The following is a 25761-nucleotide window of genomic DNA, read 5'->3' as shown; positions in this document are numbered from 1 at the left end:
ACCATTTGAATTGTACTAAAAGTAAATACTTTAACTTGCAATAAGTCGATTCCGCAAAACACAAGTTGGAGCAGGGGCGGTCTTAAGGAATTTACGGGACTTAAATGAATACGTAAATTGGCAACAATTAATAAAGAACTTGATTAAACAATTTGTTTATTCTAAGTCGACAACTTATTAGTTTAGTGAGAATTAAAAGGAGTGGGTAATTATGATTCCAAAACTGATAGTCCGCTCCCGTTTAAGAACGAATTGATAAGAGCTGATTCTCATAATATGCCTGTGAGAATAAGGTTATCAATGAGGTTTTTAATAGCATCTGCTTTTCACCTTTTAACCTTTCATTCGTCTAGAGCCTAGGAGCCTAGGAGCTTATCAAAGTAGCAGTGTGACAACTATGAGTCATACATGGGGCACCATTGAGTTGATAGAGTATAGCATTTATTTACTTTACAGATAGCAGCCATTGATTCTATTTCCACAATCGCCGCATTAAAAAATAACAATGTTGCAGGGCACGCAATAAAAAAAAACTGTGTGGGGAATTTTCAATAATTGTAAAGTACTAACATTTATATATTTTTAATCCATGATCAGATATATATCCGACAAATATCGGTATTAATGTGTATTCTTGACCAGCATCAACAGCTGAGAGAAAGCGTAGATTGAAGCGTACATTGCTTTAATTTGTGATTAAATTTTGTTTGTTGTTCTTTTTGGTTTTCTTCAACCACGTCATATATATAGAATGCATTTGCTGTATTTTTGCCTCTTTGTTTTCATTTTTCTCAAGTCAAATTCAATGTACAGCCGTCGGCATAAAAATGCAAAATTGTATTTCACTTTAACGCTGTCGCCGCAAAGGAAGACGACTGACGACGCTGCAGAACCCTAAAGTGAAGACTAAGAACAGTCAGAACACACAAAAAAATCTGGTTGTTCTAGGATATGAAAGAAAAAACTGCTGAACGCATTCGCTCAGTGTTTTTTTGTCTAATGTAAAAAGCGATGCTTCGGGTAACGCGAGCAGATTTTGAGCTTTATAAATTGAAATGTCAGAAAAAGTTGAGTAAGAGAGAGTGAGTGAGAGAATGAGAGAGAGGAATAGGAGTAAAGGCCCAGCCCATGATGACTGACAAGCAGCCACAAGCAGAAACTGATTCAGAATCAGAAGACGTCAACGGCGAAGACGACGAGGAGTAACTAAGAGCAACCAAGTCAACTGCAAAAGTTTGTAAAGGGAAAACTATATTTTGGTATATTTGGTATATATACACAATATATAAATTGCATTAATAAGACAAGAACTGAAAACAAACGACAATGAATAATGAGATACAATTACTGTTACTTTGCTGTTACCCTATTTCTTCCCAAATACCCATTTTGTTCTTCTTGATGTGGTTTAATATGATTAGCAAACAGCTTAGAAGTATGCTACAATTTTGTGTAATTGCCAAAAACCAACAAAAGACGTCCTACAAACTATATATCTATGTACATATATATATATATAGAGTTTGTGTAAGTACGTGCCTTTAAGCAGAAAGAGAACTATGGCAAACTAGAGTTTCATTTGGAGTCTTTGCTTTTGCTTTTTCTCGTAAAACTTGAATTCAATTTCAATTTACTTGTCGTAGATTTGACATTTCATTAAATATTCAAAACAACGCCTTCATATGAATGCGGTAAAGACACCTGGAAATAATGCCCCCCCAAAATTCTGTAGTTTTAATTAAACAAATAAAATAAAATGTCATGTACTAGTAGCATTACATAAATGTAAATAAATGTAGGTATAGCTGTATGTATGTATAAAATGTGTCTCTGACATCATGTGTGTGGCAGTCACTTGTTTATTGGCTTGATAATTGAAATTAGAATTTCGCCTCTCAGCGTTTTGCAGTTTTAAGAGTTCTTTATGTATATATTTATATAATAATTGGATTACTATTCATAACTGTACCGAAAATGTTGTTAACCAGAAACTACAATGGCTTTTTGTCTGTTAAAATTTAAGTGGCCATTGAAATACATATACTAGTAATCAACATTGTCTATATTCTTAATATTACATAGGAGATACCTTCGAATGTTTAGAATTAATCAAGAAATTAATCATTTACCTTAAGATAGCTATTTGAGACTAGAAGTTTTAAAAAAACATTTGTCTGACATTTAAAATATTTGTTAAGAAGTTCATTATAAATACTTTTATGTAAAGCTTATAAACTTTGTATACCTTTGTAGTTCAGATGTTTGTAAGGTAGAGCTGAAGACGTTTCTGATTCCACTATATCTACATCTGTTCTTAAACCAAACATTGTCAAACTAAATAATATTTTTGGCTAAATTTAATACAAACAAAACAATAACATTAGCATAAGCATTCTTAATATTTAATCCGTTTGTAATTTTCTAGTATTCGTGTTTAGTGTACATTTTTGCAAGGGCAAATATCTACAACTTTTATCCTAGAAAATATGAGCAGGTTTCATTTTTGTACTTCCTTTCAATGATTTGCGTGGTACTGAATACTTTGTACGACTTACCATTAGGCATTTACATAAAGGTAATTTCAATTGAGTATGGGACTCTGTGTGAGTATAACCCTTTAACTTTGGGTTACCTTTGGTTTTGGATTAGATATATCTAATCTATAACTATTCATCTTATTCCTGAGCACCATTCGAATCTCGCTTTTCCATGGCCCTCAAACATTTCCAAATGAAATAAAAGCCGTTTATGGTAAAGAATTTTATTCAAAAAAGTTGTTCAGCTTAACTTTATACAAATTATAACTTACGAATACGAATAAAATCAATTATCGAAAATACATAATTAATTAATGCACTTAACTGTAGTCATTTGTATGTATATATTAATGTAAATCGTTTAAATAAAAATCAAAACGGAAAATAAAACGTTAAAATGGATGGAAAAGTTCATAGAGAAAGCAAATTGAACAAAAACCGAAAATGTTATGGAAAATACTTTGTCATTAAGTTTTATTAAATGCCTTTTTCTGGTTTTGCCAAAAACGTTTCCAAAAAATTGTTAAGAATTCAATCTGTAAAAGGTAATTGTTGTTTTTCCATTTGGTTTTGTAAATTTATTATTAAATTTATTTTTTTCATTTGTTGGTTGGTTTTTGCATGGTTTTTGTTGTGGCTTAAACTAAAAATTTAGCTTAGATGCGAGACATTTATGTAAATAATTGAGATTTTCTTTAAACTTTTTATTTTTTTACTTGTTTGTTTTTTTGTTTGCCTATTTTTAAGTAAATTTAATTTATACTTTTATGCAATATTTAGCTTTTTTCTTTTAAGTGTTCCTTTTTGTTTTGTGTTTTGTTGTAAATTTTATTTAATGTGAAGGAGTCTAGCGAGAGAGAGAGAGAGAGAGAGGGGAGATTTCGAGAGGGGTTTGTTTGTGTTCTTGTCAAGTTTACTGTGCGGAGAAATGTATTTGCTTTTTATAAAGTTTTTGTTTTGTTTTAGTTTTCCTTAGATTTTTAATACACACACATTTAAGAAGTTTTTGAAAAACCACTTTTGAGAGATTCTTTCATCTATTTAATAATTTTAAATATTTTCTTTGCTGTATTTTCTTGTTAAGTTTACGTTTATGCATTGGGTTGCGTTTTGTTGTTGCATTTGTGCTTCTCCTTTTCTTGTCCTATCTCAGCCTCCTGGGCTCCAAATCTCTTCATGGGTTTTGTTTTCATTTGTTGATGCAATTTATTATTATTTTAAATATTTGTTGTTTTTATTACTTTTTACTTTCACCCTTTTGCACATAGACAATTTCGGCATATTCTGTGGTGTTCTTGTTTGCTGACCCTTCAGTTGATGCTATAATTGGTGTGGCTGCTGTTGTTGTTCCTCCTGATGCTGCTGCTGGTGATGTTGTTGTTGCTGCAGTTGTTGCCTCATTGGCCGGCTTTAGTACAAGTTCAGCATAGACGAGTTGTTTGTCTTGCTAGATAAATGGTTGGAGTAAAGGCAATTTAATTATTTAATTACTGAAAGTAATAACTACTTGTAACTTGAAGCAAAGTACGTATTAAATTTTACAAGAAGTACCTCTCTTTCGATTTACTTAAATGTCCACATTGGTGAAGTGCTTTGCCAAACTATAGACTTTCATACGGTATATACAATACAAATTGAATAGATTTTGCATGCGATTTGCATTAGAAATGAAAATCAAATAAAAGATTTACGGTTTTTGTTTTTTGTGTAGACGAAAAGAGCAGAGAAATGGCAAAAAGAATAAAAATTGTAAATACACATTATTTTGCATTGCTTAAGCTTTATCACAGCGCCAAAAAGTATGCCGCACATCACACACGCACACAGACACAGGACGAGATATTGAGAGTGTAAAATATAGAGATTTTTGTTTACTTTGGGGAAACTTTTGGTACTTTGTTCCCAGTAGATCAACATTTAATTGAGACCTTAAATTATTGTGAACTTAAACTGAATAAACTTTGCGAAATAAATAAATTTAAAAAAGGAAACTGCGCAACTAAACTCAAAAGCATTATTTAAATACTCCAAAGAATTTATGAAATACTCATGTTATTCATTTTATCCTGAACTAAATTGAAAGCTGTGCATGGTTTGGGGTCTCGAATACAAATGGAATATAAGAGCAAACGGATCCTTTCTGTTCGAAGAAAGCTGTTCCATGCACAACTTTAATCTATAATTTCAGAAATTTTTTTATTTAATTTAGAAAATAATTCAATTCGATTTGTCGAAAAAGAAAAGTGACATCGATTAGTTTGAAATAGAATGAACTAAAAGAAGACCAAATGAGCAGTGAATTTGTTCATTTCTGTTCACTGATTCGTTCAATTGTACAGGCGTTTGTGTGTGTTGGTTTTTTTCATGAACTTTACAACACTCTGTAGTGGGAGGGTAAGGTGGGATAGATTGAGCGAAAAAGACAGACAGACAGACAGAGAGTGAGAGTGGGGGCTAAGCTGAGACAGCTTTGTATACCTTTGGTTCATTGTCATTGCCATCGATTGTCTCCTGGTCGTTGGGTGTGGGTAATGTTGACTCGTTGGGCTCCTTATTGTTGGCTTTGTTCCTGTTGTTATCCCTCTCGTTGAAACGCTTTAAAATGGCCACAGCAAAGGCTGGCAAACGTTTGGCCTTCTTCTGAGTTGGCTCCAGTTCACGTTCCAGCTGCTCTTGCTGCTGCTCCTGTTCGCTGGTATGGGCTTCTTCTGTGGCATTAACGCCGCCGCTGCCACCGCCTGTGGCTGTCGTTGTTGCTGTTGTGGCAGTAGCGGTTGAGGTGGCTTTTATGTCGGCGCTTTCAGTGTCGCTGCTGTAGTTGGTTTTGTTTCGTTTTTTGTTGTTGGTTGGATGGTTTGTTTGTTTGTTTTTTTTTTTTTTAGTAAATGGTAGGAGTGTGTGAGAGTGAATTTTGTTGTTCTTTCTTTGGGTTCTGCTATTTATTAAATGTGTCAAAATAATTGTTTCTGTGCAGAGCCGGGACAATTGCGGGGATAAACAGGAGGGCAGTGGGTTCCTCCACAGATTTAGTTAGTTGCGTGTGCTTGGTGTTAGATTTATCACACTTCTTGGCATATCGGGTTAGTGGCTTAATCGTGTGCTTCAAGAAGCGTTAATATATAATTGTTAATTGGCAAACCTTAGACCAAAACAAAAGAAAACATCTCAGCGAATTCTCAAAATGTATCATTTAACTTTATCTTGATTTCAGTCCAATTTCCTTATTTTAAAAACATCTCTAAGGAGAAACTCTCTCTATGGTATTTAAGCTAACTTTTCGGATTATGTTCTTTGATTTCTACTATTGCTTTTATATCTTTATATATATATTCTTGTAAATTATATGACAAACGAAATGACCGATTGTTTCTTACAAAGTTTTATCATTTAACTCTAAAGTGTTAGAGACCAAAATTGCTTCCTCCTCTATTAAAAAAAAAGTGTCTATCCCTAATCACAATTGATTAAATTGAGTTTTAGCCTGGTTAATCCTAGTCATATCTTATTTAGTTCTGCTAAATGTAGTTAAACATATTTACACTAAATCAATTATGTCTTATGACTTAATGCTTTGACCACCTTTAATTCATACATTTTCTGGGGTCATGACTATGAAAACGAACTGAACTGAACCGAGTAATTTGTTTGTGCCTTATTCAAGGCGTCTAATCTATATTCTATTTATAAACAAATATATACATATGTATTGGCTCATTTAAATGTCTGGAAACTGTCTGGCCAAGTATCCATGTGTGTGTGTGTGGGGTGTGGGTGAGTGGTTGTGTGTATTTGTCTGTGGGTGTGTGCGTGCGTGTTAAAGTCTCATATGAATTTTGATTGTAGCTATTGAGAATGCAAAACACGCTGCTTAAATAAATGTTCGATTCAAATTTCTTTCAAACATTTCAGCATGAATTCATTTTTATTCATCTCCAATTTTGAAGTAAATATTGGAAAATATTTCTTTTGTTCTGTTTTTCAATTTAATTAAACTTTACACACACGCACGCACACTCGCTTACGCTTAAACAGAGAATAGAAATCGAACAATATTTTCATTTTCTGTTAATTTATTAAAAATATATGTAAAGTAAAAAAATTGTATCCCTAACTACAGCGTATTTGATAACATTTCGTTTCGTTGTTTTGTTAGTTAAATAAAAAAACATTTAAAAATAATTAAAATACTTGAAAAACTTAAACTTAAATATTAAACAATGTATTTATTTTCCAGTTGTTTTTTGCAGCTGTCTTAAGGAAATTAAAGTAACAAAAGCGTACAGTAGCCACACCTTAGGTTGAACACCCAATCGCATTGTGCATCTCTTTGATATATGTATGTATTTTGTTCTACATTGCCCACTACAGTAAATACTTGTTCAACAACATCTTACTTTGTCATCGATCTTTTAGAGGATTTGGTCATGCATTCGATACGATGATATTGAGTAGATGATTAAGTCATGCCTAGAAGGATCGATGTCATGCTCATAATAAAATCTCAATACAATACAGATGTGGATGATATATTTGTGGTGAATTGTGGTGAGAAACTGTCATGACTGTCGTGTTTGAGTGATGGTTTACTTAAGTTCTAACTGATTGACAGTTTTGTAGCTATGAAATCAAAATGTTATGAACTTTTCCCATCTTTAAACCATTGAAACTGGGCTTTCTACTTCATTGGGCAATTTGATTTTCGGTTTTAACTGGAAATTTGCTTTAAGGGTTTGTCCAAATTTCTTCACTCACAACTTTCATTTCAGATTATGTAACTTTAAAAGTTAATCTCAATTGAATGCTACAAAACTGTCTCAAATAAATTAAATATGTTAAATATGTAGAAAATCCTAATCATTTGATGCATTTCCTGTACCCAAAAGAAACCTGCACACACAGATTGTTCGTTTAGATTTCCGTTTCCTGCGGCAACTTTGGCGTTGTGGGAGTTGTTGGTGTGAGCGTCGTCGTCGTTGTGGGATTGTGTGTGCTGGTGCTGTTGGTTGGATGAATGGGTTTCGGTAGTGTTGGTGGTGGTACTAACGCCTTTGGTGGTTCACTGCGTCCGGAAAGCAGTTTTGCCTGTTTCTCGAGTAACTCACGCTGATCCTTGGGCAACCAGCGAGAGAATCGTGACACGGGTATGCCCAATTCATTGCCACGTTGCAATAAATCTGAATTTTCCACGCCCTCTGGCCCACCATCGCTGGTGGTGCTGGTGCTGCCCCTGCTGTTTGTTGTTGTCTGTTGGGAATTACGTCCACCCGCCTGACCCATTAGAACACTGCGCAATGGTTTTGTTGTTGGATTGTAGACGCTGCTCTCGCGATCGGTGGCATACTCAAAGGAATCATCCTCATCGTGATGTGGTCGTGGCCGATGTTCGACCAGGGAAATGCGTTCATTGCTATTGCCATTGCCATTGCCATTCGACTCGCGTAGTTTGCTGGCTCCCAGGAGAGTGATGCCATTGGGAGTTTCTAGCAGTGCCACATTCTGACTATGAAGGTGATGTTGGTTGCCACCATTCTCAAGTTGCTTGTCGTTGCTAGTGCTGAGGGGCAAAAGCCGAACAAAGAGATAGAGAGAGAGAGAGAGAGAGAAAGTGTAGGGATTGTTGGGAGAGAAACACACAATTTTTGACAGGTTTTTTTAGACAGTTTGTTTTTGACGGAAGGATGTTCATATGAGAAAGTACAGTACACATGTGAGAGAGAGAAAGACAGAGTAAAGGAAGTAGGAGTAGCGGTAGAAGAAGATGTAGACAAAACATGGCAATAGGTTTTGATTGTTGTTTTTGTTTTACTTTTGGTTGTGATGCATTAGCAAAGTGACTTTAACTTTCTATATTTGTTGGATGTTGCATGAACGGCGACTTGACGTTTTAGTATATGCAGATTTTATATCCTTTTTCGAATGTGGGTGAGAGCGCAAAAGGATAGAGGCAAAGATGCAAATGCAGATATAAAAAGATGCAAATACAAGATAAGCAGACGAACGACTTGGCGAGCTAGCGAGCGAGCATATGTGGGCGTGGTAAGGCGGGCAGAGACGAGCAATAGGTATATGACAATATGAATGTAGATGTATGTGTGTGTGTGTGTAGGAGTATGTGTCGCATGAACTTTTTGATATCAGTCAACAAAAGACAAGAACCAAACGATACGAGACACAATTTTGACAGTTTAGCATTAACTAAAAGTGTATATGAATGTTCGCATGTGTGTGTGTGTGTGTGTGTATGTGAGTGTGCGCGCATAAGATGTGGTGGGTGTGAGTGTGTGTATTAAAGTTTTCTGTATCAAAATGAACTAACCTAAATATCACAGAATTGTTTCATTTGTTCTAAAGATGGGGCTAGAGATATCTATATTCAAATATCGTCACTATTATCAACGATAAATATCGAAAAATGTTATCGTTTGTTAAATTTTTCTTGACCACTTCATGACTAACTGCAATTTGCTTAAATTTACCAGATTAAATTTCGAAATTTCATACTCTAAATAGGAAAAAATGTTTAACAGAAACATAAAAATCGTACTTGATATTTGAATGATAATATCCCTGAATGAAAACTACTACTAATTACTGACTTGTTAATGAAATGATGAAATATACGAAAATTAGCTACACAAAACAATACGAAACTTTTTAAAAAAGCCACCGAAACATGCAAAGAATTCAATACAATGACATAGCACATGAAAAATTTCATTCACTTACAATCGTTCTTAATGCAATTATATCTCTGAGTTGAACTACAAATGATAAGCAATATCAATTATCAATCAATTATGAATCAAAAGAGAGTTACTAAGAACGATCATAGATGAATCGAAATTTTTTGCTCTAAACGATTCCAATGAACAGGAAAATAAGTGATGATTTTAAGATTTAGTACATTAATATTATAGGAGCACAGATACCGTGAGGTGGTTAGTTGTCCAGCAGGGCCCGTGTTTGCACTTTGAACTTATTTTGACAATGTATAAATGCATTACAGGTTGAGATTGATGTACTTACGTTTCATTTGTCGGTGTCTTGATCGATTTGCCTGCAAAAAGGGAAACAAAACATTATAAATTAATGGAGGGACATTAGATTAGATAAATAATAGTATTAAACCTAATATGAGATGATCAGGTGACCCACCCACTATTATATATCATCATCATCAAATGAAATCATCCTTGAAATAAATGTTTTTAAAAATATATTTATTTCTCATATTAATTTTTGTCACTTCACAAATCACTAAAAACTAGAGAAAAAAGTGTATTGAAAAAATATGGAGATATAAATTTAATTCAATTGAATTTTTACTGTCTATTTAAGCATATACAAATTACTCATTTTTTGTTTTAGTTTTGTTCTAATTACTAATTCATGTTTCGAGCCAAGTTTTCGTTTAAAATTATTTGAGCAACAACACAAAAAAAAAAAAAATGGAAAAAAGTAATTAGAAAATGCATTACGCTGGCAGGTTCAGGCTTAAATAAATACATTATTTTGTCAAATTGAAAATGTGAATAATGGGAAACAAATATTATAATACAATAATAATAAAAAGTGTGAGAATAATATTTCATTAGAGATTACACATTGCTGGCGTGAGAGATTTCGATATTACTACTTAAAAATTACTTGGCCTAAGGTAGATTCTTTTTTTTTTTTTTTGCATACAATTCGAGATGGATATTTTTACAGCTCCTCAAAAAGAAGCACTTAAGCATAGTTTGAGCCAGTTTTAGTTTACTTTTCGAGCCTTTTTTTTCAAGTAGATTATTTGTTTTGCGCCTTTTTGAGATATTCCGGCTAATTAGAGAGCAATGTTCGAGAGTTAAGTTGGTTTAATGGATATTCGGTTTGTAAGGAGATATATTTCCCATTGCTTTAAGCAAACGGGGCACACAGCTAACTACTGGCCCTCATCTGTCTTGCATCTGTTTAAGGCTGATCTTAGACCGATGTGTTGGGTGGCTTTGGTGCCTCGGTTGTGCTGCTATTGCCATTCTGTTGCTGCTGTGCATTGCCGGCAGCAATTACAGCTGCTGCTGTGGCAGCAGCACTTTTCTTCAGATCGGCCTTCTTTTGTGCCTCCAATTTATCAGTTACTGGGGGCGTGGCCTCCTCAGATTGCTGTATTGTGGTATCGATGTGCTCATCGGCATTAACATGGCCATCGAGCTCTTCATCGTCCTCGTCGTGGTGTTCGGGATGGATCTGGGCCTCCGAATCGGGACCGATGTCTGTGTTTAGAGTGGCGCCTGCAAAAACACAACAACAACAAGAACTAACATTTAGCGTCGTGTGAGGTCGGAAATGGAAACCAACAAAATCAAAATACCAAAGAAAAAGAAAAACAACAGAAAGTAAACCAAAGTTTCCATATGAAAAGCTTAAAAGATTTGTTGTTAGTCCATTAACCAAAGAAAGAGCAGAAGTAGAAAAGAAAGTAATTCAAAGCATAGAAATACAGTTAAGAGGAAAGCATAGAAAAACATAATTTCTAACTGTGAAAGTAAAAATTTTAAAATATATATTTTTTTAAATTGACAAATTTTGTTTATGTGTTAGCTCTTCTTGTTGTTGTCATTTGTAGACACTTTTTGTGCGTGTTTTATTTCTGTTTTCGTTTTTTTTTAGCATATTATTAAATACATATCAAGGATTAAGAATGTTGGAATCGATTTTTTAAGTTTAAAAAATTTTAGTTAATATTTTTAATATTTGTTTCAACATTTTCACATATTTGGTTGTTTTGTTTTTTTTTGAGAATTGGAAACTTAATGCTAACGGGATGAAATTTGTTTAACTTTTTGGAGTTGTTCTGAGTTTTGTACTATCCTAGAGACTTTTAGTTGTTTAAATTAACTAATTAGTTGACCTCGTGTTTTTTTTTTCTCTTGGAATGTTGACTTTGAGAACTCAGCAGAATTCAGACTTAGTTTGAATTTGAAATTGGAGTTTGGAAGTCAATGAACAATAGTTTCTCTGATCAATAATGAACCCGCTTCAAATCCCAAATGCATTAATTAATTGCTTATATAGTTCAGATTACTATCTTTCCATTAGATTTATAAAATCTTATTTATTTCCAGAGCTTTAATGTACAATAAATTCAAGATTGAAATCATGAGGGATGTCTAATATATTCTACAGAGGTATTTTTATTTTGAAATTGATTAAGAAATTGGAAAAAAATTAATGAATTCGATGCGAAAGAACGTTCATAAACTTGTTTTCTTCAGTGTATTTATCTTTGATTTGACTCGAACTAGAGGAAAATCTAATCTTTGACAAACTTAACAGAACAACTTCCAAAATATTTATTAATTTTGACTAGTTTGTGGGTTGGTTTTAGTTTTTTTTTACTATAGATGAATGGGCTTAAAGAAACATGTTAACTTAATTATTATTTTTGCTCGTCTTTCACTTGATTTTGCACTTGAAATATTTTTTAATAATTTTCATATATTTTTTTTTTTTTGGTTGTCATTTCAGCGCACAATTAAACCGGAAACCACATTTAATTATGTTCGCAAAATTGGCGAAACCACTTCCTTAGGCAGCGGGAGATAGCAGGAGCAGAAGGAGAATCCCTACAGTCATCCTTTTACTACATACATGTTTGTATGCGCTGTATGTAATATACGAGATGTTCTTGTAAAGTAATGAGTTTGACTTTATGAATTTTTAAATTTTTCACTTATTTGAAGCTTGGACTAGACAGATATGTCCTTTAAGATTGGAGTTTGATATTTGAAATAGAGTTTGTTTTCATGTTATATTAAATATATGCCTGACAGATGGCAATTTCTGTTAGTTCTCTAACACACCTCGCATAATATATCTTCTTCTTTTTATACCCTTGCAGAGGGTATTATAAAATTGGTCAGATGTTTGTAACGCACAGAAGGAGACGTTTCCGACCCCATAAAGTATATATATTCTTGATCAGCATGAGAAGCTAAGTCGATATAGCCATGTCCGTCTGTCCGTCTGTCCGTCTGTCCGTCGGTGCGTACGCGTTTTACTCAGCCATCTTAAGAGCTATCGGGATGAAATTTTTTTTTGGGAGCTTTTTTTTACCCGGGTGAGATAAAGTATGAAAATCTTTGGGATCGGACTACTATATCATATAGCTCTGGAACAAAAATTTTTGCAAAAATTGGAGTATCCCCATGAAATTCACCAATATAATAGAATTTGATATAAAATCTCAGATCCCAAAATTTGACCCTGATCGGATAAATAGAACACAAGTTACAGTCTATATAAATCGGTTCAATCGCTGCCGGCAGCTCTGCTTGCTGCCTACTACGTCATCATCAAATCAACAGAGCACATGCATACACACACAGACGCAACGCTACATAAACTGTATGTGTATGCGTGCGTTGCTTTGCTTAGGGAATGAGGGAAGAAGAAGAACAAATTGTACATAGTATGAAGAGTAAAATTGTTTTGTTTGTATATTAATGAATTAGGTTGCAGAAAACAAATTTTGAACATGTGAAATTATTATTGTCAAGGACTGCAAGGGTATATAAACTTCGGCATAGCCGAATTTAACTTCTTTGATATTTTATAATAAAAGCCGTGGAAGAGTCAAGTGAAATTTTTAATTAGAAGAGTTTTTAAGGCTGCTGCCGCTGCCACTCCTCGAGCTGCTGCTAACTTGTTCCACTTGCCGCACTGTTGCTAAGTTGATGGTAATTAAAATTTAAAAGCCGCACAATGTGTCGAAAGTTAACAACGGGCTGTGGTTGCCACGGCCCCTTGGCCGCGTCGACGCAAACCAGCCCCAAATCCCGGTTCTAGTATGTGTATATGCAGCATGTGGCAATGATTAGATGATGGAGATGTGGATGGGTAGAAGAATGGTAATGATTGATATTGGGCGAGAGGGGGGTCCAGTGAGGGGTTGGGAGTGCAGACCTAAAGCCAGAAGTTATTGTTAGCATAGCTGATGAGACAATGAATGGCAATGATGATGACATTTGATGATGGTGGCCACCCACGAAAAGCAAACGAATATGATTTGAAATGATTTCATTCGTGAACTTTTGGTTTCTTTTTGTTTTTGTTGTTGTTGGTCGACTTACCGCCAAAGCACCATCTACCGGTGGCACGCGCAAACACAACCAAAAGGACAATCAGCACTAGAACAGCAACGGCTACAACAATTCCCACAATGGCAGCCACATCCAAACTGCTGGTTGGCGGCTTGCTTGAGGAGCTAATGCGGACTTGATAGTCTCTGGTTCCGATTTTGTTGCTGGCACGCAAATTGTATGTTTTGGTTGTATCCTCCAATGTGAGACCGGCGATGGCCAAAGTTACATTGTACTCATCGTTGCCCATATACTGGGGCTCATACGCCGAGAAGCGTCCATCGGTTTGACCTTGTGGAACGATGGCCCCATCGATGGTCCACTCAACAACGGGCTGTGGGCTGGCACGAATGGTAATATTGACAATGGCAGTGTGTTCCAAATAGAGGCCATAGACCAAAGCTTCGGGCTGGGCAACGGGGGCATCTAAAAAGAGACAAAAATAAAGGGTTAACAAGGGTTAAATAGTTCGGACTACTTAATTACAAAGAAGTTTTATAATCAAAATATATAATCTTTATATTTAAGTCAACACTTACATCGAACATTGATAATGTAGGCTCCTTCCTGGGGTGGCAGACTTTCGCGATCGGTTTGATGATGGGAACGGCAAACCAGTTTGCGATTGCTATCCTCTGGGGACAAGTACCACTGAATTTCCTGAATCGATGTCATCAGTTCGACGTTATCGTTTGTTGGTGCTGGGACAACATTCAAGTCACTAGTTCTCTTATTGGCTGGCATGTTATCAATGTACCAAGAGATATTTGAGGCAGGGCGACCATTACGAACACTGCAACGGGCATGGAAGAGTTTGCCTTCTGGGTAGTATCCCTCACGATCTGGTTGCTGAATAAGCTCAATGATTGGTTGCTGAGGACGCACTAAAAATTTAAATGGGATCGATTAGAAATTTCAATCTGGAAGAGAAGAGTATTTAGGTAACACTTACAGGCCACTACCAAATCAATTGTGCCCGATAGCTCTTCACCCTCGACACCCAGGCTGCACTTGACTTGTCCATTGTTGCTTGCTTTGACCCGCTCAATGCTGACACCACATTGTCCGGCATTTAAGCCCGCTCCATAATAGGTGAATCCAGGCGTTTTACTCCATTCGGGTGATAGATTAAGGACCTTCTGTTCGCCTGGGATCTCAATGCGGCAATAGTTAATTGCTCGACCATAGCGGCAGAGGAGCTCAGTGCGATCGCCTTCGTTGAGCAATGCTGTGTTGGGTTCCACATTCACCTGGCCATAGGTGAGCGCATCTGTAAGAAATAACAAAGAGCAGAGATACAATTAGTTAAGACGGTAAGGGAAGATTGTGCCACAGTTGATGGAGGTATTGAGTTTCTTGTAAATGGCACGACTTGACAATCAAGCGAATGACTATCATAATTTTTCCCCCCAGTAACACCTGCATCTTTTTGAGATTAAGATAGTAATACATAACTTGCAATCATCTGCCAACAATGTGGCTGGCTTTTCTCATTAAGTTTCAATTAAGCCATTTTTTTTTTTAAACTCTTCTTTTTTATGTTTTGCAGTTTGAAAAACATTTGAAGTTACCCCACTTGTCTTTTTCCTCTTCTCCTCAGTTTTACTTAGTAGTTTGTTGGCAAACTTTGCCGCAATGGCATTTTGCAAAAAGTTCCTCATTTTGTCTGAGGTTTTTTTCTCTCTCTCTCTTTCTCTTTCTCTCTCTATTTATCTACTTTTCTCTTTCTCTATTTGCCAATTAAGACATTTGAGTAATTCTCTCAAACGTTTAAGCACCGAATGAAATGGGAAGAACTTTTGTTTGCCTTTTGTGTGGCTAACCAATTCAATTCAATTCAACCGGGGATGGCAAGTTTCAAAATCAATTTCGTCTGCAATATTTTTTAAGTTTTCAATATCAATTGATTGAATTTAATAAGTAAAGATTAGCTGATTACTGAATACCTTTTAAATTCATTAAAATAAGATTGTGTTAAAGATCAAGGAGCAGAGATTCTATTCAAAGCTAATTACTAAGAGATCTAAGATAATTTAAGCTGCTTATTATAGTCTGAATCTTTCCTCAACAACATTGTGGGGATGAAATAGCCTTATTTGCTCAAGTAAATTTTTCTTTAGGAATAAATAAATATGAAACTTTTAGCCCTTAATTAGCCGCCAGTCAACAACACTTTACGCTGCATGCTTTCCTTTGATTGATTTGTTATTGTTTTCTAGCATCTAATTTAATTTTTTGTTTTTTTTTTTTTTGTAAATGAATACCACAAAAATTTGAAACAAGGCAGTCGAAACTGCAGCTGGCCAAATCTGTGGCGTGCCTTCAAGTGCAGCTGGCCGATATATGCATTGATTTTTGGTTTGGTTTAGTTTGGTTTGGTTTTGCGTTTGCATTGCGTTGCGCTTTTTGGCTTTTGAGTGACGGACTGAATGAAGTTTTGTTTGGTCAGCCGCATATGCACATACAGGAAACAGCAACAGCAACAACAACAACAACAAGAGGCGTCCATTGGCTCGTCTTTGATATTTGCATTTGTTTGGCTTTAAAGCGGGGCAACCAGCAGACAGACAGACAGGCAACCAGGCAGCTGGCCAGCTGCTAGTATGTAATTTAAAACTATGAACCAAACGATCGGAACATTTTGCAGATTGTCGCTTAACTTTCAACAATTGAGTTGTGAGTGATTTTTTCTGTTCACACTGAAGTTTGTCAGGCGACCACTTAGAACGAACCACATAAACTAAATTCATGTTTTTTCCCGAATACCCTCTGTGCCATTTAGTTAGAGAGGGTATATATGAAAGTTGAAAGAAGCAACTCAGAAATATCAAAAGAGATGTCATATCTTTGATAAGTAAAATATTCATTTCGTCGTGTAACCAACTATCAATTAGTGAGAATGGAGTGCTTTAAATATTGTGGTGAATAAATAAGATGACTTTTATGAGTACTTATTCAACATATAGCCCGACTTGCTTTTGCAACAGGGTATCCGAAAAGTCCACTATCAATTTATATCCTTTTTTATTTTTCGAGTGAAAGTTTGAATTGTTTTTTTTTTTATTTTGTGTGAAGTTTGTAGCTTGGATTTCAAGAGTCAGCAAAAATTGTTTCACACTTTTGCGAAAAACTCCCCTGTCCGTCGAATGGTGTGGGAGTGGGGGGATGGGAAGAAGTAAGGGGTGGGGCAACAGTTGTTGGTCCGGATTCAAACGTTGAAGTTGGACAATGTCACATTGGAGACGATGTGGCGACGTATGCTCAACAATATATACACCACTTCCCCGGCATTCCCTTCTCCCTGCAACGACTTTGGTTTATTCACTGCAAATCTATTTTTTATTTTTTTTTGCCGCGCAATCCCGCTTCTGCCCACGCCCCTTCTTTTTGCTCCTTCTCCTAAAAGCATTGGACTCCCTTTCTGCTCATGATATTTATTTATTTAGCTTTTTCGCAAGCGGAATTTCAGTGGAACGTTGCTTGTTTCCATGGGATGACGACGTCTCTGGGTCGGTTTCTCAGTCTCTACGTCTCTCCTTCTCCTCCTCCTCCTCCCAATCCTGCCCATATTTTATTTGATGCCATGTCTGCAGTTTTCATCGCTCGCCTTGTGGCTAGTTGCTGGATGGATGCGGAATGTGGGATACGGACGATGCTGTACGGGAAGTTGTCCAGTTCAGTGGTCATGGGTTTTCAACTTAAAGTCTGTCCCAAAGACACAGACCATGTGAGTCTCTCAGTAAATGTTTGTGTGTGTGTGTGTGTGTGTTTGCAATCGTTTCACTTCACTTTCTTCTCTTTATAAAAATGTACAATAGATTTAATTTAAGGCCCCTCAATAAAAATCTACTTTGCTATCTTTGCCACGCCTCCGTTTCCATCCAAGTCTCTCCTTCCCGTTCTCTTCTGGCCATGATTATTGCTTCCATTTGACCACGTTAGCGTCTTTTATGTGAGACGTGATTTTTACTTGAATTTTATTTTTAGTTCTTGATATTTGATTTTTACTTTGCCGCATCGACAAATTTCCACATACAAAGTTTCTGCATCGACAGCGCACAGTAGCAGGAAATTTGCAGCAAATTTGTTTAAAATGTAAGTCCGCAGGAAATTTAATCAAATGGTAAAGTCAATTAAGTGTGAAGGGTTTCTTCCTAAACAGAAAAGTTTTTGAAGTGAGTAAGAGAACAGATTGAAAAAGGCTTTGTCTATGGCAGACTGATCCATTTTGGATATGAAGTATCGCTTTTATCTTGAGAAAAAGACGATGTATTTAATGGTCACCCTATTTGAAATTGTTGCATCATTGTATTCCTCTTTTGTAATTTTCAATGTATCAGCGTCGATTTATCAACTTTTGTTGCTACTCTCTACCGGCTTTTACCTGCTGCAGGCAAAAAGCGATAATTATTGTTGATTTATGGCAATGGGAAGTCGGACTTCTCACCACCGGAGGTGTGCGGCGGAGAAGGAGGAACAATGTCTTGAGCTTTGAAGTCACTCCAAAATGAATTAAATGAAACTTGTTACATGTTTTTTTAGCCTCCACTACTACTCCTCCCTTGATATTATCGCGTGTGTGCAATTTTGTTGAAGCTCTTTTTTTGGCTTGCTTGGCTATTAATAATGATTGGTTGTTACATCAAATTGCCGTGTCGCGGCCTTTTACTTTTCTATTATTATTATTGGTATTATTTACGAGCACTAATGAATCAAGTTAAATGTATAAAAAGAATAAAGAGGGGGAGAGGGAGAAAAAATATCAACAAATATCTGTGACATATGGCCATAGAGAAAAGTGTTAAAGCTCAACAAATTGGTGGACAAAATAAAGGAAGGAAAATTTTGTCTGGCTTACCATTTGCCACACATGGTACATGGTACATGGCATAAGGTGCAGCCTTTTTTGGCAATTTTTGACTAGTTTTTCTTTAGAGAAAGTCAGCAGAAGTAAGGGCTCTCTGACTATGGCATATGATTGAGCACTTAATTTCACTAATCGACAGCATAAATCGCAGAAAGAGAATGGTTGGTTATTTGGTCGATGGTTTTTGGCTGCTGCCAATTTTCATGTTGCATTTTCATTTTCCAAAGTGAAAGTTGCCCAAAAGAAAGACAATCAAAATTGGCAATGAGGCTGCTGCTGTTGGTATTGGTGCCAACGCTGTTTGTCCGATTGCCTGGGATGAAGTTATCATCGTGTTGATCCATCCATTGTAATAAGGCACATAGGTAAAGAAAATTGGACCAGGCGAGTCCAGGCACTTCGCTTTGCCCAGTGTTAAGCCATATAGCTGGTTCTCGCAGAAAATAGGGCCACCGAAATCGGTTACACAGGAATCTGATTCGGTGCTATTAACACAGATAAGGTAATCCATTGCAGCCATGTCAATGTCCCTACTCCGCTTTTGGTCCGTTTTAAGGCACTTGCATTAGGGATACAACCACTAACCATAGAATACATAGATGCGTCAAACTCAAGTTTTTTTGATTACAAATGCTAGCCTGAGTCTGGAACCCCAGAGAACTTCGGCAAAAGCCGAACAGCGTAGAACCCCAGAGAGCGGTCGCAGCGAGAGCGAAAAACGTTCGCTCGCAGCACTGTCGCTACGCATCGAAAATAATTCAGTCTGCCACAGATCGCAGAACGATGAGCGCATGTCTGTGTCGCTGTGCTCTCGTTTTGCATATGTATGCGTACACTCGTCGGTACATGCTCAGGCTTCGTAGTGTGTGTGTGTGACGTGAAGTTGTACAACATCGCATTTCAATAGTTCCCTCAACCAAAATTTTTGATTTTCGACAAAAAAGCGACAATGCGAATAGGTAATGCCTCTGTGAAAAGAATATCAAGAAGTATTGGCATCAGATTCGTATGTGTCACGGTGGCTGTGCCGATAGAGTGCTCGCTTGGCGATCGGAATATCCCTGGCTCGAATCCCAACTCTATTATCGTTAACGAAGGTTTTTTTTTTGTTTGTTTTTATTTTTTTATTTATTTCTATTTTGTTTTTTTTTTTTTTGTTTATATTTTTTTATTTATTTTCGATGTGTAGCGACACTGCGGCCGCTCTCTGGGGTTCTACGCTGTTCGGCTTTTGCCGAAGTTCTCTGGGGTTCCACGCTCAGGCTAGCATTTGTAATCAAAAAATCTTGAGTTTGACGCATCTATGTATTCTATGGTTAGTGATACAACTTTACTTTCACTGCATAAAGCAATTTACTTTTTGGTTTACGTTTCTATAAGAGATTGGACTAGAGAATAATGATTCTACTGAAACTCACTCCCATGAAACTACTCCACCCCACACTGTAGCAATCAGCATCCATCGTCAATTCACTTCGTCCTATTTTAGCTGTTTTTATAAACTTCTGATCAAGTTTCAATTGTTTAGTTAGTTTAATTATGGCCAAATCATCTTGTTTATTTCTTTCATATAAAGGATATACAACCATTTTGTCTACTCTCATAAGATCCTCATCTCCCAAAGGGCTAAGATACTTGGCTATTACTAACTGACTACTGTCTACCATTAGACCTCTATTGCTGAAGATTAATATACAAAAATAAGGCCCTTTTTTGGTTACATTCATAAATAGTTACTCTCTAATACAGTGCGCCGATGTGAGAATATGCACTTTAGTTAGTATTATTCCGGTACAAAAGTGATTATCTCCGGGAGTATTTATATGGCGTAGGGTACGTAATGACACTAGATGGGACACGAAATTTTCTTGGCAAGTGGTAGTGATCCATAAAAGTGTTAGTGAAAACAGCATCAACTGGGTAGACCACATTGTGAAGACTTTGTTTTACATTTTGAAGACAAATGTGACATTTAAGTCAGAAAAACATAGATCCTAGGTCGTAAGGATCGGCTCTGAGTTAAATTATTTAACAATGAGAGTGTTCTTAAGTGCTCTTAAATCACTTTGAATCTGTCCATGTGTCTGATTGGTTTCCTTTCTGTATTCCCGTATAAGTGCTCTTCTCTGGAGTCAATCTGTGTTTGCTACTTGGCAAAATTCGATGAGCTTATAAGCGTCTTATTGTAATTACCTGACAATGTCATCAAGTAGCTGTCTACATTCTGAAGTACACAAGAAACAATGAAGACAACGACAACGAAGGCGACAGCGACTACATACTACTCCTAGAAGTGGTGAGCAGTGTGCATATTTAAGGAAGGATGACAGTGCAGCATACACACACAACACACACACATATACACATGCAACTGCTGTAGAGAGAATGGCAAATGCTTATTAAAGCCTCAAGAATTATTAACATAATTAATGCACTGACCGGCCAACGGGCAGAAAATGCTTAAGGAAACGCGGGAAAGTTCCCTCCGCAAGGAATGACATGGGAGAAGTAAGCCAGAAAGGATACTGAGAGTACTAAGGCAGCTTTTGCTGTGGGTGACTCTCTTACTCAGATTCATCGAGAAATTTATGCAAATATGGCTCATTATGCAATATGCCAAAACGATTTGCCAGATGTGTAGAATCCAAAGGAATCCATGAAGGTCGCACAGAGAGAGTGGGACACAGAGAGAGAGAAAAAGAGGGAGAAATGTTAGACTGGAGTCATCTTTCGGACATGTGATAAATTTTGTGGCACATTCTCCATCATAAATTCTCGTAAATGTTGAATTGCAATAGCAATTTATTTTATGCAACAGCAGGTTGAAAATCCAAAATTTCGACCAAATTAATTGCGCCAATTTCAGTGAACTGGCATTAACATGTACAAATAGTCATCAACATCCTATACAGTCGTCATATACATATATTACACAAGCATATATCCACTTTACAACTTAAAGCACTTTATTGCCCTTTGCTTAGCTGTTTAACCCTTTCGAAAGCAATTTACTTTATCTAGTCTGCTAGTCTGGCCAAAACGAAAAACATATTCCAAAAAAAAAAAGATGGCAATAAACTGGCAAATCCTCTTCTCCACATACTTTCACACACGTTTCCTAATTTAATGTACCCAGAAAAAATAAAAAAACATAAGAAAGAAAATACGAAAGACGCACACGCATGCAAAATGCCATGAACAGAGCAGACAAAACAACAAGTTACAGAAAAGTTGAAGGACATTTGGTTACCGACCACAAAATACTCTAGAATAGCTTAACTCATTCATATTAAAGTCAAAATCGAAAATTAACTTTTGAAGAAGAGAAAGAAAGGCAGCTGATTGAATTCAGATATGTCAAACTCCTTTTGTTTTTTAAATAACTGAAGCTAAAATTCACTTATGCATTAGTGGAGGTTGTCTAGTCGATCATGTCCATTTTTGAATACCATTAACTGCGAGACACTTACACTGTAGGGGGGAGGTCTGAGTCTTGCTGCCAACTCAGTCAGACATCTCAGGCAGAATTCATTAACATAATTTTTATATGCACGCGCCACTTGGCCACACCTTATGCCCTAGACTGTACCTCCATTCCCTCTTCGTCCTTTTTCCATTTTTTTAACAGAGTATGAAATATATCAAAAGGAAAACAAATTAAAGGGATGAGGCAATGAAAGACAGTACAGTGAGAAAAAAGTAAAAAGAAACCGCAACTCTCGAATAAAATGACAGTTATTATTAATATATGTATACGAAAAAAGGGAATGTCTGAAAAGCAAAGTCATACAAAAAAGAAAGAGAAAAAACGCGTGCCTACTTTTAGGTTGCTTGGCTAGCCGCCAAATGTCGCCTACGTTTTGCACAACATTTATCAAAAAAACAGAGCGTGAGGTGAAGGGGAAATCCATTTTTGTCTGGGAGGTTTTTTTGTTAACCAAATCAGAACCAAAGGTAAATAGAAGTCAGTCCCCGGCTCGCCCCCAAATTTGATGACTGTCTGAACTAGGAGTGGGTTTTAATTGTTTTTACAGGACTCTGTTGACAGGGCACAGGACTTTGGGAAAGGGGCTGGGCCTATCTGCCTAGCATTAGTGGGGAAAATGTCAAGTACGTCTTGGCCATGAAATAAATTGATCTGAGGTTTTTCGGTCATATAATTTATGGGCATTGCCAGAGGAAGGAAGGAAGGAGTGTTAGAAGCGAGACAGAGTGTTTGGGGGGAAATTGCAAAAATTTGACAAATGACTGTAAATCAAAAAACGGCTCACACTTCCTCCCCCACACCCACACAAAGCCCCTCTGATCGCCCCAACTCCAAACAAACAAGCACAATGTAACGAAATTGACATTAATTTTATGTTTGTTGCGACAATATCAATTAATTATTTGCCTCTTTTCTGTAGGTGGAATTGTATAAACAACAAAAAAGAAAGTACATAATACATATACATATATGTAGGTACATATATATTTGTATTTTGAGGGGCGGGCAAATTGGGCGAAAGCATAATACATATATCTGGTTGGAGGCTATTGATCCCAATTGGTGTTGACAAGCCCTCCGGGGAGTGTCTGATGACTGTAAATTTCATTTTGTTCAATTTAAAGAGAATTGTTGGTGCTGGCTTCTTGTGTTAATTTATTTAGAGACAATTATTTGCCTTTTAAAGACGTCATTAAATGAGAACTTTAAGATATATATAATATGTTTCTTTTAAAGCGAACTCACTTATAATTGAATTTACGACTCATTCACATGAATATTTAATGGGTACTTTTAAAGGCAAACTTCACTAATCAGTCAAAAGACTTCTGCTCAACAATGTATAAGAGGATTATCGAAATGTTAAGGACCGATAAGGCAGGATCTATTTAATAAGATGTAAAAAAGCTTCTTAGACCTAAGTATGTACATATATTTCTTTAGTTCTTTTCATCTTAATATTTCTATTTCGAAAGAAGAGTCAAACAATATGTCATTGAATTCCGTGAATGTCAAGGGCATACAATTATAAATGAAACTAGTTGCAGGTAACATTTCGAAAATCTTCTTTTGAAATTTGCTCTCGCAGCTTGACGATAATTTAATTCGAATATCTCATGATTACATCTTCCTGGCAGCTGTGTTGTATTGTGAAGTCAATAATTACTTGAACAGGGCTACCTAATAAATTTATAATTGACATGTGGCGATACTCTGTACCATCCCCATAATGCCTTCCCGTCTGGCCCACTGCCCCGTTTGTTTAATCATATAGGAAAATGACAAATGTTCTGGCACATTTTACGCATAAAGGGTCCGCTCATTTGTTACCCTCCTCCTCTTCCTTGCTTTAGTAACTCCACCTCTCAGTCGCGCCTCCATGGGCAACTTCCTGTCAAATTGCTACGCTTCCTGTCGCCCCTCTCTGGCTCTCTGCCACTGCTTGAAGAAGGTTCTCTGTATGTGTGTAAGTGTGCAACCCTTTGGGTAATTGCAAAAACTATTAAGCCAAATTATGGGTTTTAATATACGCACATAAAATGCCGAGCGGCGCTACCCTTCCGCACTTGAGAATTAGAAGTGCCGTGAAAATCAAGCGCACGCGAAATTATTATATAGATTTTTGTTGAACCCTCTTTTTTTGCACTGGTCTTTGGCCCTTCAAACACACAGTTTGATTGCAAAATATTTGCACAAGTGAGAGAGAGTGGAAAAAAACACAAATGGGTAAGAGCCGCCGCATCGAATTATATGAAAAATGCAAGGGTAATATTTGTTTGGCCGCCTCCATTTATTCCATTCACTCTGCAAATAATCCAAGCATAGTTTATGCCCCAATCCAGACCATAGCCGCTCCTTTGCCTTTACCTTCCCTCCTTTGTCTGAGTGCCGGGGAGAATCCAAAGAGTCCTGTGGCATTCCCATGGCGCTCTTTAAATGGCCCATAAAAAATTGCCAAACCAAAAATTGTGGCGCCAATTGATGCAATGGCAAATGAACACACATTTCGCATACAGAAGAAAAGGAAAAAAAAAACCCTCGGCACAATTTACCGATAAAGCAACAGCAATACCAACAACAACAAGAACAGCAATCACAAAAATCGAAATAAAAAGTAATTCTCACATATTTCGGTTAAAGAGGGCTGAAATGATGGAGTGAAGGGAACATTTTTCACTTTTAGTTAGCCGAGTTTATTTTTTCTCGTCTGTTGTTGTTGGTGTTTGGGGAGCTTTTCGATTGATGCATAATTTAAGCAGGGTATTTAAGGGGAATTATTGACTGTGAAATGTTTGCGGGTAACTGGCCAAACGATGAATACAAAAAGGAAACGAGTAAATGAAATGAAAACGAAAGAAAATCGCTTGAAAATTGTGTACAAAAAATGGCATAGCAAAAAAGAAGTATATGCAATAGTCCTGGTGGAAAAGGATAAGTGATGGGGTGGATGGAAGCCAATACATATTTAGTTTTTGGTAGTCCACTAAAAAAATGAATTTTATATCAAAGAACATTTATTGTAAAGGTATTTTTTGTATGCGCCAAATACCTGAATATATCTTTATTAAGCTTTTTGTATAAATTACATTTTCGGACAGAGAGTAACTAATAGTGGCGACTTTTTATGGTTGTTTCTGGTGCATACAAAGAGAACTTATCTTTTTTTAATCTTGACAGCAAAAAAACGTTTCTTTTATTCGTAAATTAAGGAACTGATAGTCCAAAATCAAGGGCATTGTTCATTTTGCTGGCTTTATTTCAATTACAACAGGTTAACCAAATCGTTTCGAGTCCAAAAACAAAGTTTAAATATCTGATTCGGGTACATAAATTGATTGTCCACAAAAGTTACGAGTGTAAATGAAAAATTCCGTGCAAAACGTTGATTAATTTGGTTACATTCAGTGAAGTTTTGAGTATAATATTATAATTTTAATCATCTAAAAAGTAAAATGTCGTTGACTTTAAAGTGAAAAACTCCTGCCTCTGTAAGTAATTTTCATAACGCTTGACAAATTTCATCAAGAAGGATAAAATTGCTTGGCACTTGACCATAAATTGTATTCGTTTTGATTAAATTTATTTTATTTTTCTTAATGCTTTTTTTCCCAACAAACAAAAAGAATTCGCTTGAACGCCTTTAAAGCATTTGAAAACGAAATACTTTTCCGACCTTGCCAAACCGAAAAATGAGAAGAAAAGGGTCTCAGCCTCAGTGCCAATGTGTTCGTTGGCTGCTCACTGAAATTT

At 36.3% G+C, this 25761-nt stretch overlaps 1 protein-coding gene across 4 annotated transcripts in view; it reads right to left on the bottom strand.

The window, feature by feature from the left end:
* Nucleotides 1–3671: 3671 nt before the first annotated feature.
* The window catches only part of Fas3 (fasciclin 3), a 95005-nt gene continuing 72915 nt past the window's right edge, over nt 3672–25761 (bottom strand). Inside the window, exons 2-7 of one of the 4 annotated variants that reach the window (XM_068295189.1) lie at nt 14610–14927; nt 14197–14541; nt 13649–14083; nt 9564–9594; nt 5016–5349; nt 3672–3984 (exon numbers count right to left, since the gene is read on the bottom strand). In XM_068295189.1, the coding sequence (XP_068151290.1) occupies nt 3775–3984; nt 5016–5349; nt 9564–9594; nt 13649–14083; nt 14197–14541; nt 14610–14927 (1673 nt within the window). In that variant the 3' untranslated portion in view covers nt 3672–3774. Of the gene's footprint in view, nt 3985–5015; nt 5350–6860; nt 8092–9563; nt 9595–9998; nt 10808–13648; nt 14084–14196; nt 14542–14609; nt 14928–25761 lie in introns of those variants that run through there. The other 3 variants (XM_068295191.1, XM_068295188.1, XM_068295190.1) reach the window with 3 other exon arrangements.

Source organism: Drosophila tropicalis, unplaced genomic scaffold (assembly GCF_018151085.1).
Source record: "Drosophila tropicalis isolate 14030-0801.00 unplaced genomic scaffold, ASM1815108v1 contig_845, whole genome shotgun sequence".
Classification (NCBI taxonomy): domain Eukaryota; kingdom Metazoa; phylum Arthropoda; class Insecta; order Diptera; family Drosophilidae; genus Drosophila; species Drosophila tropicalis.
This window is presented reverse-complemented; position numbering and strand designations above follow the sequence as displayed.